Consider the following 14,471-nt stretch of genomic DNA (forward strand, 5'->3'; position numbering starts at 1 on the left):
TATTTTTTAGAGTAAGAATATAGATTTCTGTTTCTGTAAAATTTGCAGACAAAAACAAGTAACTGATCATTGTGCATATAAAATTGGTGATTGTGTACAAATAGCACTGTTATGTGTATGCAGATGCCTGTTCTCTGTTCACAATGCAGTCTGTATTTATAAAATATTAATTTACTTATCACTTGGTTTGCAAAAATACCACTGGCCTGAAATGTGGATTGGTAGGTAGACTCATACCTTTTCTTCAGACAGCCTGATTCATATTTTCTTCCTACATCATTTATGTTATCAGAACACAATGAAATGGATTGACTTGTTTCTTTTAACACTGAGGATAAAGCCAAGTCAGTTATATAAAATACAGATTGAAGTGATGTGCTTAATTATTGTAGTGCCTTGGGTTTTATGTGGACTACCTGTAATTTAGAAAGGTATTAAGTGATTTGTTAGATCATAATTCCAAAGTGAAATTTTGATACTTATATGGATCTCCTAGAAATTTCTTACATTTAAAAGTAATATTCTTTTATACCCTTCAAGGTTAATTCCAGTTATACAGTTTCTCTTTTCTGCCTTCAAAAGCTTGCCCTTTATTTGTGGAAAAGTTAGTTTTTAATGATTGTATATTTCCAAGCCCCATAAATGACCTAAAAATGGCCTAATGATTTAGAGTGACCTAGTGATTTAATTGGATCTGCACTACATGCTTCCTGGCCAATTCTAGAACCATATTTGGTGGAAGCCCTGGATTCTGCTAAAAGCACTGTCTAAAGAAACTAAGCTCTCTGGTCCTGGCCTACACAGAACAAATCTGGTCTTGGTTTAGTACCACAAGTCCTCTGGAAGACTAAGTCTGAACCCCTACTCACTGGTTCTACGTATACTTCATATATGGCCCACGTTGTCAGATCCATTTCAAATGTGAACTGGCTATCGTTTGCCCATTTTAAAGGACTAAGCAGGGAAGGGCAGATTTTGGCCTCTTCCTCCCCTATTGCTCAATGCCAACTGAAGGAGTAGTCCTCAACTTCCTTTCCTTGCCTCACAGAACTGCCAAATCTGAACATGGGTGAAATATGACTTTTAAGCCATAGATTGGACAGCTATTTTTCTCCTTTTAATTTTATGGCTGTTGAGCATTAACCGTATCAATGTAGCATTCCAGGATTCCACTTTCCATCTGCATTCTCAAAAAAATCTCATAGGTCTCGGCTGGGCGCAGTGACTCACGTCTGTAATCCCAGCACTTCGGGAGGCCGAGGTGGGTGGATCATGAGGTCAGGAGTTTGAGACCACCCTGGCCAATCTGGTGAAACCTCATCTCTATTTAAAAATATATACAAAAATTAGCCAGATATGGTGGCGCATGCCTGTAGTCCCAGCTACTCGAGAGGCTGAGGCAGAAGAATCACTTGAACCAGGGAGGCGGAGGTTGCAGTGAGCCGAGATAGTGCCACTGCACTCCAGCCGGGGCGCTGGGTGACAGAGCAAGGCTCTGTCTCAAAAAAGCAAAACCAAAAATCAAAACAAAAAAAAACCTCACAGGTCTAGACATGTGTTTCCCAATTTTCCATATGTCACCTAGCCATCCCAACAATGAATTTTACTTTTAGTTCATTGGAAGGAAATGATGTGTCATGGTGATTTTATTAAAGGTACAGGCTAAGCTGCTGTAAGAAAGAGAATCAAAGCTCTAGGAATTCAAACAAGATAGGAGTTTTTTTCTCTCACATATTAGGCAGCTTTGTTCCATGAGATCATTCACACGCCCAGACTGATGAGTGCTTCTGCCATACCTAACTCAAGGTTTCCAGACTTGTCCAATCGTCATCATTTCTAGACATAGAAAAGAAAAGAGTTTGCTGGGCCCCGTGGCTCATGCCTATAATCCCAGCACCTTGGGAGGCCAAGCAGGGTGGATCGCCTGAGGACAGGAGTTCAAGACCAGCCTGGCCAATGTGATAAAAACCCATCTCTACTAAAAATACAAAAATTAGCTGGGTGTAGTGGCATGCACCTGTAATCCTAGCTACTCAGGAGGCTGAGGCAGAATTATTTGAACCCAGGAGGCAGAGGTCGCAATGAGCTGAGATGGTGCTGCTGCCTTCCAGCCTGGGTGACAGAGCAAGACTCCATCTCAAAAAAAAATAAAAATAAAAAATAAAGTCAGGAAAAAGGGAAGAGTGACAACACAAGCAATTTCATTTTCAGCAAATGACCTGGAAGTTATACACAACACTTCAGCTGAAATTCTGTTGGCAAAAATTTGGTCTTATGACACAAATGTCTTCAAGGGAGGCTGGGAAACAGTCATAGGTGTCCGTGTGCCCAGGCGATCTCTACTGCAATGGAACTAGGGAAGAATGGATAGCTGTGGTTAACTAGCATTCTCCAAACTCTAATAGCGTTCTACTACAGTGATGAAATCAAGATGATGGCTTTATGTCATCCAGATTCTACAAGGAAACTTTTGCAGGGGAAAATGATGTCAAGCAGTATGAAATGGCTAAAATGAAGTGTCTCATTTTCTAGTGAACTTAGAAGCATTTAAAAGCATGACTGAAGCAAAATAAAAGTATTCCTCTTAAGCCAACAGACTGGCAAATGCCCAATCATCTCCTGTTGTGCTCTCATAGGATAAGGAGCCATGCTGAAAACTACATGTGACCTCTGTAGCATCTTGCTCTCAAAGTTCTTTACAAGATTATTGAAAACTCAGACCGTTGCTCTTGGAAACCATACAGATGGATGAATAATCGAGTATTTCTTCTCTTTTCTCCCAGGATACACTTGAAATATGCTCCAAGGAGCAGGAGTTTAAAAGCATCCTCTTTTCTCTCTGCTACTTCCATGCCTGTGTTGCTGGGAGACTGAGGTTTGGCCCCCAGGGCTGGAGCCGAAACTATCCTTTTAATCCTGGAGACCTCACCATTTGTGCCAATGTCCTCTACAACTACTTAGAGGCAAACCCTAAAGTAAGTGCTGGTGGTCAAATAACCTCTTCCAAGGAGTTTACAAAACTGTCAGTCTTTGGGCACAATCAAAATTGACCATAATTTCTCTTTTGAAGCTATTATTGAAATAGCCGACACTATGTATGTATCTTCTGCCAAGTGTGAAAATAAACCAGATCAAAGGTTTTCCAGCAGTGGATGTTCGAACTTCATAAGATAGGTCAAACCAGTTCTACATCAGCAGCTTAGTGCCAAAAAAAAAAAAAAATGTCCTTCATTATGTTAACAAAAACAGTGGTTTACATGTGCGTATATGCCAGATTCATTAGGCAGGTAATGAAGCATTTGCACAAATGTAATTACATACAGCAGTTCTGACAGTTCATAACACTGCATTAATAATCACTACAATTAGTTCTGATGATGGAAGCAATTTACAGCGCGTCACATGTATAAATAATGGTGCATTTCCTGCATATGTCATTATTATGTATTAAGGATGCCACCTTGTTGTGACTTTCTCAGTAATGTTCCCCTTGATTTGAAGTTAAAGGTAGATGAATGATTTTATTTCGTAGCTAAAATGTGTTTTACAGATGGGAATGGGAATGCCTCATCAAGAACATTTGTGTAAATTCTCATAAACCCAATGATTGGATTTCAAAAAGCAAGAACCATTCATTCCTAAGGATTTTCTAGCTTAATCCTCACAAGGGAAACTTTTTTCATTAAGTTAAATCCGTTAAAACTAGGATACATGTGTCAAAACCAATCAAGTGTTGTACTCTAGGCCACATTTTCTATAAAGCGTTTTAAAAATCACCCGTCCCTGTTTCTAAATGGAAACTATTGTTTTATGTTCCTTCAGTAACAATTGTTATAATTTTTGTTGTCAGTTTTCTCAAGCTTCAGTGGTGATTTGATTGCTATTAGAATAGATATCCTTGGTACCTAACATAGGTGTGTTTTCCTAAGGAACAAATTTTAAATAAGTTATATCCAAAATACATGGTTTTAATACGGTGTTTGATGTTCAGTGTTCCATATCTCTCATTTTTCTTTTTTCTTTTTTTTTTTTTTTTTTTTTTTTTTGAGACAGAGTCTCACTCTGTCTCACAGGCTGGAGTGCAGTGGCACGATCTCGGCTGACCGCAAGCTCTGCCTCCTGGGTTCACACCATTCTCCTGCCTCAGCCTCCTGAGTAGCTGGGACTACAGGCACCTGCCACCATGCCTGGCTAATTTTTTTGTATTTTTAGTAGAGATGGGGTTTCACTGTGTTAGCCAGGATGGTCTTGATCTCCTGACCTCATAATCCACCTGCCTCGGCCTCCCAAAGTGCTGGGATTACAGGCGTGAGACACCATGCCCGGCCCCATTTTTTAATTTATAGAATTAAAAAGTAATTCTGAATACTTTGAGCATATTTTGACCATTCTAATTGTACTAGTTTTGTGTTGATTCCCAGCACATTTTGTCTAAACTATTGCACTTAAAATGATAATAGTTCTAGGTAGAAAAAGGAATGGACCATTTAAGACTTTGATTCAAGTCCTTCATAACTGTCCTGTGAGGCTGAGACCAGGAATAGAATCGTATTTCAGCTGAATCCTATACACAGTTGAGGTGGAAAGAAAGGGGAGGAAGAGGGAAGTGGACACATGCGTTTCTCTCCAGCTCTTACATCCTGAGTCTTGGAAACACCAGTTGACCAACTGAGTCACACTGTGTCCTGCTTTTCTTCATCCTGGGGCTTCAGGATCAACACAGCCTTAAGTTTTTAACACATTCTCATGTTTCAGGTGTCTTCAGCTTAGTCATTTTCTGCACATCATAAAGCGACTTATCAGGATTTGGGAATTAAATTCCTGTGAGCACGTTTAGTTGTACAAAATGCCCTTTTCCAGAAAGTATATGTAAAAAACAAAGACCAGGATTGAGGGAAAGAGAATCTATTAGTGAGAAAGAATAGATCTGAGGCCAGGCATGATGGCTCATGCCTATAATCCCAGCACTTTTGGAGGCCAAGGCGGGAGGATAGCTTGAGTCCAGAAGTTCTACACCAGCCTGGGCAACATGGGGAAACCCAGTCTCTATAAAAAATACAAAAGATTAGCTGGGCATGGTGGTGTGTGCCTGTAGTTCCAGCTATTTAGGAGGCTGAGGTGAGAGGATTGCTTGAACCCTGGAGGTGGAGGTTGCAGTAAGCTGAGATCATACTACTGCACTCCAGCCTGAGCAACAGGACAAAACTCTGTCTCAAAAACAAGAGGAAAGAGCAAATCCTTAGCTAAATAATTATCAAAAAGAACAGATAATTATTGAAATAAATAATTATTGAAAAGAACAGATCCCTAGTTAAATAAAAATTGAAAAGAGATACATATTGAATACTGAAATGTGTAGCAAGCATCAATTAAATGTAAGCGGAAAAAGAACTAAAAGTCAGAAGCCTTTGTTTTCCATCCATTTCAGCTCTTTGGAAGGTAGTCCATGCAGTGGTTGAGAGAGCATGTTGTGGTCTAGGCACCACTCTCTTATTTTTCATTCACCTCAACCCGGCTTAAAAGACATATTTGAAGTTCATTTATTCAAATTCAAATAAACTTGTAGCAAGTACGTTGGCATAGTTGAAGCAATTTTACTTGTTCTGTTCTGTCACATCATGCAACAAGCGAAGGCTATAATTACGTTTTTACTTGAACTGTTGGGAGGCAGTATACTGCCCCCGAGGGTGTAAAGGTTCCTGTCTAGAAAGGCTTCATCACACACTGGCATGTTTTGCAAACCCAGAAGAAGCTAAAGGGTAGTAAAGAGAGGCTTCAAACCCTGCTCAGCCAAATAAAGAGGAGATACAGTGATTTCTTGAGTAAAACATGGTAAAGTCATTAGTTACAACCCTTACAACAATCATTAGGCCAGTCATGCCATAAGACAAGCCCTCAACTCCATCTGTGGCAAGGGGATTTGTTTGCCTGGACTTTTGGAAAGTACTAGGATTCTAAATACACTCCAAATTCACATTGTGTGGATGTTGCTTTCTTTTCCTGAATCTGATAATATAAGCTGATATAAATCAGATAATAAAAACATGTCACACTTCAAAGGCCTTATGAACCAACATCCTTTCACAATTTTTAGATGAGATTTTGAATGTATAAACTTTCCCTGCAAACATGTTCTAGGGGTGACTCAGTTTCTTTTAAAATCTGCATAAGGCTGGGCATGGCAGCTCAAGCCTGTAAATCCCAGTAATTTGAGAGGCCAAGGAGGAAGGATGGCTTGAAGCCAGGAATTTGAGACCAACCTGGACACCGTAGTGAGACCCCTGTCTCTACAAAATTTTTTTAAAATTAGCCAGATGTGGTGTCTTATGCCTGTAGTCCTAGTTACTTGGGAGGCTGAGGCGAGAGGATTGCTGGAGGCCCAGAGTTCAAGGTTGCAGTGATCTGTGATTGTGCCACTGCACTCCAGCTTAGGCAATAAAACCAGACCTCATCTCTTAAAGAAAAACAATCTTCATAAATAGCTCAATGTTAGTGAATTTTCACTGACTATATTAGAAGACACTGAAAATAATTCTCCCAAGACATTATCTGCAGAAACTTAGACAATTTCTGAACCACCTTTAAATCCTCCTATTGACAGAGGCTTGGAGGGCATTGTGTTAAAGTGGCACGTGCCACTGGTTGGCTACTCTGAGGCAAACTCTGCACCCGGCAGTGAGTATTTGTGTGGTTCTCCCCCCAGGTCCCATGGGAAGATCTCCGTTATCTCTTTGGTGAGATCATGTATGGAGGCCACATCACAGATGACTGGGATCGCAAACTGTGTCGGGTATATTTAGAAGAATTCATGAATCCATCTCTGGTAAGACATTTGTAAATTAATTAATTTGTAAATTAATTTCACTGAGGAAAAAATTCTGGTAAGAATTTTATAAACGAATTATACTATGGGTAATTCTTAATGTTATTGAGGATGCTTGGCCTCTTGGGAAATTTCTTAGCAAAGCAGAATCTCGGGTTCCATCCCAGACCTACAGAATCAGAATCTGCATTTTCACAAGTCTTCCAGGTGATTTCTGTGCGTGCTAGAGAGTGTACCAGCGTGAGGCACCCTCACATGCACTGACTCATCGGTTCTTTATAAAAACCCTATGAGGTATGCAGAGCTGACACTGTTATTCCATTTTATAGGCCGAGATGCTGAAACATGGGGATTTGCCGCAGGCCACTAGGTTGGCATGGGCAAGAGATGTGTGCGTCTTTTGATAGAAGTCTTTTGATTTATATTCCAGAGTTCATTTCACTAAAGTTTCTTTTTTGCCTGTCATAGAAGTCCTAGAGAATAGTCTACAGTTTGACCAGTATCAGTTACTCTATTATAATATGTGCTCTAGAAAAATGTGGTGAATAAGTATGTGAGGTGATAGATTTGTTAATTAGCTTGACTTAACCATTCATGATGTACACATGTGTCAAAATATCACACTGTGCCCCATAAATATATATAATTATTATTTGTCAATTTGAAATAAAATTAAATCTAACAAGATAGTCCAAAAGATTATATCAACCACGTGCAAGGTAAGAACCTTATTTGGATCTTGTTCCAAATGAACTGTAAAAAAAAAAAGACATTTATGACACGATGGGAAATTAACATTAACCTATCATGGTAATATAGAATTCCTGTTAATATTTTATGTGTGATAATAAAGTAATATAGTTATTTTTTTTAAAAGAGAAAAGATCCTCCAGGGTGAACCTGGAGGACATTATGTTAAATGAAATAAGTCAGCCACAGAAAGACAAATACATGTTCTCATTCACATAGACTCCTAAAAAGCTGATCTCCTATAAGTGGTGAATAGAACAGTGGTTACCAGAGACTGGGGAGGGAGAGAATGGGGAATGAATCGTCAATGGATACAAAGTTACCATCCCTAGAAAGGAAGAATAAGTTCTGGTGTCTGTCCTATTGCACAGCAGGGTAACTGCAGTCAACAATACAATATTGTATATCTAAAAATAGCTAGAAGAGAGGATTTTGTATGTTCCCACCCCAAAGAAATAAGAAATATTTAAGATGCTGTGCCTAATTACCTGATTTGATCATTACACAACATATACATGTATCAAAACATCCCATTGTACTCCATCAATATGTACAATTATTATGTGTCAGTTAAAAAGACAAGTATGGTGATTTGAGAGCCTCATTCTTCCTTCTCTCGTGAGGAAGAGGCAGATCACCCCTATAGGTGGAGTTTTTAAAGACCAGGCATCCTTGTCCCATTTCTCATCTTAGTAATCCCGTGTCTATGTAAATGGTTCCAGTCCGGGGCTGTGTTTTCTGGAAAAAGTACTCCATTTTTGTTTCTCATACTGCACAAGCTGAGTGTGGTGGCTGTAGTTTTCTCATGCTCTCTCTCTCATGGCATCCAGGTTCATGGCCATTCCTGGTTATTTCTTGGAAACCTAAAGCACCCATACACCATATCATGTCTATTTCCAGCTGGGTGAGACACCAACTATGTTTAAAGCAATGCTTTTAATAGTTTGAGCAATGTCCTATTTATAGTTTCTCTGAAACTTTCACCTCAGAGAAGCATTATATAGATTCGATCACCTTCCTCGAGTTCATTTTTTTTTTTTTTTTTTTTTTTTTTTTTTTTTTTTTTTTTGAGACGGGGTCTCGCTCTGTCACCCAGGCTGGAGTGCAGTTGCCGGATCTCAGCTCACTGCAAGCTCCGCCTCCCGGGTTCCCTCGAGTTCATTTTAAGAAGTAATATAATCATATCAGTCTAATATTTAGTCTATATTAGATTAAATCACTAAAATCGTATTAGTCTAATATTTAGTCCATTTTAGACTAAAATACACCAGGAAAACATAGTGTATTTTAGTCTAATATAGAAAACTGGGGACATTATTTTGTTACTAATTTTAATAATGTGGAACAATTTGGAGAGAGTGCAAAAAATGCACAATGTTATGTAATTGCTTCTTTTGATGGTGAGTCTCATGGTCTTTCCTTAGTTCTAATGAGCAGGACTTCACATGTCAGAGAGAGACTTCCAATTTAGCACAATTAGAAGTCACTCCTCAGGAGAGGTCTGGGAGCAAGTTACCATGGAGATGGGAAAGCTAAACAGTGCCAGGCATGCGACCTTTACAGAGGCTGATTTCTCTGAATGATGGTGGAGGGCAAGGGGCCCGCAAGGAGCTCCCGCGGATGCTCCCTCCCCTGGCTCTGGCCTGTGGCTGAGGGGAGAATTACTGTTGTCAAATGCAGCAGTCCATTAACCTTCACAAGCCTGAACTCCCATTCAAATGACTGTAAAATAAATATAGGTGATGAAACCTGAAGGGGCATCAGTGGTGTGTATAAGCCCTTCAGAAATTTAGGTACCTGACCTTCCATACAGATCTGGTGAAGTTTTCAGGATCGAAATGCTTCATTTGCAAACTGGCATCCTCACTGGAGAGGAACCTCCTGAACTCACCAAAGGAAATTAAAGCACTTAACTGACTTGCTGTCAGAGGCTGCAAATCCCAGTTATTTTGTTCTCATGCACGTTTCTCCTGTTCATGCTGTTGATATGATTAGCAACATGATCTAACACTTCATCTGCAGGACATCTTTTTGCCACTTCCCACAAGTGGTTAACATATTTGGAAATTAGTGTCTTTGGTTGCAATGGAACATGATCAAAAAGCAACACGTTCATGGTGTGGGGTTTAAAGTTCTGCTGCTCTTATCAAAAGAATCAGAGTGCTTTCAGTGATATCTTGCTGTTAGGAGGATCAGTGAGTTTCTTGTTGAGTGAATGAGTTTGCGCTCAGAGAGAGTTCTCCAATGGGCTTTAGAGGGTCTCCGGCCAAAGTTAAGAAAGAAAACATTTTCTCACATAAAGCATGTATTTGGCAGTGTTAATTAAGAAATACAGTAAATAACTTTCAGAGAATAAGGTACCAGATCACCTTAAAGTTATATCATACAAACTATTTTAGTAATATAGAATAACAAGAATCTGGGCTTTGAAGTAAAAAACAAAAACAGAAAACACCATTGAAGTACCTCTCTGTACCTCTATGTATTTGCCGTATGATGTACTTGACCCTCTCTTAGCCTCAGTTTCATCATCTACAAAACAAGAATGATCAACTTACAGGTTTGCTGTCAGGTCTAAACTTTGGTACAATGCTAGAACAATATGCTTAATAGATGGGAAATCTTTTTATTATGAAGTATACATTTTCATTATATATATTTAATACTTGGCTGTACATTAATCTGTGATAACAATGGGAATCCTTTAGTAAATACCTGCTCTTTGCAAGGGTCATTACCACACACTTTATATGTATGATTCCTTCTTACTATAATCTGGAGGAGTAATTATTATCCCACTTAATCAAAAAAGAACCTCAGGCTCAGAGAGGTCAAGCAGCCGAACCAGGATTTAAACTCACAGTCAGACTCCAAAGGCTGGTCTTTCTCTGCACCATACTGCTGTGGCTGGAGTGCTGAGCTGTTTGTAGCACAGGTCACCAAAACAATGACTTGTATCTGTATGTAGATGGTGTACAGGCCGACACTGAGAACAACACGGGCAATATGGAAGACCAGAGTTCTGGTTCTGCTACTGACTTGCTGTCTAGCTTTGTGCATGGCTTCCCTGTGCCTCAGTTCATTCATTTGTAAAATTAAGGTATTGCCTGGAAAATCACCAGTGTACCTTTTCATTCTCAAGACACCATGATAATTCAACCTTGAGTAATATCTAAAAATCCCTAACAGCATTTTGGGGCCATGGCATTTTTGACCCAAAAGGCCAAGGGCAAATGCATGTGTTTAAACTCACAATGAACTAGAGCTTCTTGTCATTACCAACACTACTTGGAGAGGCAGTGGAGTCAGGGACGGTTTTTTATTAAATGCCAGAAAGGAAAATGTAAAAAGGACACTAATCTCATGGAGTCCAACATAGTGGGCTGGATGCTGGTTCTCCAGTTTCTAGTAACTGTCCCTGCCCCTGATTTCAACAAGGATGATTTCAATTTTTTTTTTTCCTTCTTTTTGAGACAGAGTCTTGCTCTGTTGCCCAGGCTGGAGTGCAATGGCGTGATCTCAGCTCACTGCAACCTCCGCCTCCCAGGTTGAAGTCATTCTCCTGTCTCAGCCTCCCGAGTAGCTGGGATTACAGGAATGCACCACCACGCCGGGCGAATTTTTGTATTTTTAGTAGAGATGGGGTTTCACCATGTTGGTCAGGCTGGTCTCAAACTCCTGACCTTGTGATCTGCCCGCCTCGGCCTCCCAAAATGCTGGGATTACAGGCATGAGCCACTGTGCATGCCCAAAAATATCATCCAAATTTTTGATGATATTTTCATGATGTGGAGGTTCTTTCTGCATGAGCATGATTCTATTGATTATTTTTTAAAAAGGTTTTACTAAGATATAATTTGCACACCAATTTAAATTACACAACTCAAAGGTCTTTAGTATATTCTGCAACCATTACCAGTTTTAGAACAGCTTTATTACCCACCCCCACAAAAAAAACCCCTGTAACCATTAACGGTCAGTCACCATTTATTTCCCACCCCATATTCCCCTATTCCCCACCCCATATTCCCCTATTCCCCTATTCCCCAGCCCCCGGCAGCTACTAATCTATTTTCTGTCTGTATAGATTTGCATGATCTGGGCATTTTATATGAATGGTTTCATGCAGTATGTAGCCTTCTTTCATTTAGCGTAATGTTTTCAAGCTTCAGCCATGCTGTAGCATGTATCAGTACTCGATTCCTTTTAAGACCGAATAATGTTCCATTGTGTGGACATACCACATTTTGTTTACCTCATCTCTCAGTGGACATTTGGGTTATTTCTCCTTTCTGGTTATTATGAATAATGCTGCTATGAACTTTTACGTACAAATTTTGTGTGGACATATGTTTTCTTTTGTATATGTACCTTAGAGTGGAATTGCTGGGCTAAGTGATAACTTTATGTTTATCATTTGCAAGTACCACCAAACTGTTTTTTAAATAGTGGCTGCACCATTTTATATTCCCTGCAGCAATGTATGACGGTTCTATTTTCTCCACATCCTCACCAACACTGCTACTGTCCACATTTTTTATTTTAGCCATTCTGGTGGAGGTGCAGTGGTGTCACATTACAGTTTTGATTTGCGTGTCCCTGAAGACTAACAATGTTGAACATCTTTTCATGTGCTTATTGGCTATTTGTGTATCTTCCTTGGAGAAAATGTCTATTTAGAATTTTTGATTCTTTGAGGCTTTATAACAGCTTTCTCAAACAAACCTCCCCCAAGGCAAGAACGTTGGCCACTGTGTAGAGAGCTCTACAACTATGTCTCCTTTGGCAAAAAGCAGCTTTTCATAAAAACTCTTGAGTGGGAAAGGAGAAAGTCTAGATTCAGCTTCAGGATTCACCGGGCTCCTTGAGTATATTAACGTCTTGACAGTTTTCTTAAAGTAAAAGGGAACACAAGTCTCTATATGGAGGACATTTCCCAGGTTTTGTTTTTTCCTTCTAGAAAAATCAAGATGTACTAAAATCAAGTCTACTGCTAGGGTACGAGGAAAACCAAAACTAACATAAGAGCCTGCTGTGTGCTGAGCTGTTTGCATACCTTATTAAATTCTGATAGCCACAACCATTAGGTTGCTGTTATGAGCAACATTTTACTGATAAAGAGAGTGAAATGCAGATAAATTGTCATTTCTTAAGGCCACCAATCCATTAAGTGATGGGAGCTGAACCAGGCTGTCTAGCTGTAAACCTCAGGCTGTTTCGAGTTGGCTGTTTTCTTTTGCTTTGCTCATTGCCTACCATATGGAAGGCACTTGTCACATGTCTATAAAGACTAATTTTCTTTCCAAAGAGCATGGGTCATTTGCAGTCCCATCAACAGTACATGAGCATGCATTCAAACAAATGTCCCCATGGCAGCTTAACCTTTCCAAGTGGTTTTGGTTTTGGTCAGTTTCTTTGCTTGAAATTCTGTTTTTAACTTTTTGTTTTTATTAAGGACAGATTAACTGCGGCTTCTGAAACTTCTTTCAATTTCCTAGTAAGCACAAATAGAGAAGACCAAGTACTTGTTTGTAGGGAGCAATGTTCAGTTGGGATGTGTGGATTCTAGGTTTTGGTTTTCTTATTCATATTTTGCTCATATTTTTATTCTGGCTACTTTATCCATCGTATACTAATAATGATGAGTTTAACTCTCCTGCATGGTTTTATCTTGGTCACCCTGAGCCAGGTGACATTTAAGTTTTGATGATTCTCATATATAAACATGAAATGATACAAATGTGAATAAATAAAACCAAGCCAATGGATACTGGTGGTGGAATAGTCCAACTTCTTCCTTCCCATATTCATTGGGTCAAGATTTCCATTTCTGGCAATATGAAGGATTAGATAACTTAAAAATCCTCCTGGTACAAAATAAAAATAAAAATGCTCAGTCAAATATTTAAAATGCGCTTGGAATTCACAGAAAGCAGTTGAGCATCCTTATTAAGGACGTAGGCTTTCTACATAACCTGGATTGTAGGTTTAAGAAGGAAAGAGAAAACCACTGTTACGCACATGATTGTATGGAAATTCACACTTACTTTGTCCTCTTTAGACTCCCAGTTCCTTAATAACGAGGTCATATGGAGCTTGTACTTCTAAGGTTTGTTGTAGTGTACTGGGTGGTGAGTACATATTACTAAATGAATTAAAGAATATTCACTTTGTCTCCAGGTGATAGTGAGGGGACCACAGCGTAGCATACACAGTTACAGACAAATCCATTTCAGAAACCCACTTAGAAAATCTAGGCAGAAAATAGCTACATTAGGTGATAATTTAAAAATAACATTCCCCTGTACATTTAAGTGCACATACAGACAGGATTTATGGTGCAAGAGACTGGGAGAATTAAGACAGAGGGGTTAATGGTCCCTGGAAACCAAAGAGCAATCAGGGAAAAATAAATCTAAGATTATACTGTTACTTAGAAAAATGTAAGCACTTGATTGACTCTGTGTTTATGGCTGGTCAGAGACTCAGGCTCATAAATTCTTTTGTTACATTTTGAAGTTCTATGTTCTAATGTTTAGAGGGTTTGTTATTGCTATTCACATTGCCTTTGTTCAAAACTTACCTCTAAATGGAATGTCTACCCTCTTGCCCCAGCCTTATTAAAGTAGATGGGCATGATAAAAGCCCACTTTCTCCAGCCTTTCACTCAGTAGGTAACTGTATTTAGCTCTCAGGGTCTGTGGATCCTAAACAAGACAGACTCTGCTGTGAGTAGCTCAAAGTCCTGGGAAGGTAGGATCCGTCTGACTCTTAGTATATATGGCCTATAAATGGTACTTATATACACACATATTTTTCATTAAATGCATGTATCATTATTTATATTTATAAAATTCAGGTATATAAATTCACATCATATATAAAATGATGGGATGCA

At 39.2% G+C, this 14,471-nt stretch overlaps 1 protein-coding gene across 1 annotated transcript in view; it reads left to right on the plus strand.

The window, feature by feature from the left end:
• Positions 1–14,471, plus strand: part of LOC105475674 (dynein axonemal heavy chain 11) — a 373,683-nt gene that overhangs the window by 350,360 nt on the left and 8,852 nt on the right. The window contains exons 75-76 of the mRNA XM_071094928.1: positions 2,784–2,975; positions 6,704–6,823. Of these exons, the coding sequence (XP_070951029.1) occupies positions 2,784–2,975; positions 6,704–6,823 (312 nt within the window). The remainder of the gene's footprint in view (positions 1–2,783; positions 2,976–6,703; positions 6,824–14,471) is intronic.

Source organism: Macaca nemestrina, chromosome 4 (assembly GCF_043159975.1).
Source record: "Macaca nemestrina isolate mMacNem1 chromosome 4, mMacNem.hap1, whole genome shotgun sequence".
Classification (NCBI taxonomy): Eukaryota; Metazoa; Chordata; class Mammalia; order Primates; family Cercopithecidae; genus Macaca; species Macaca nemestrina.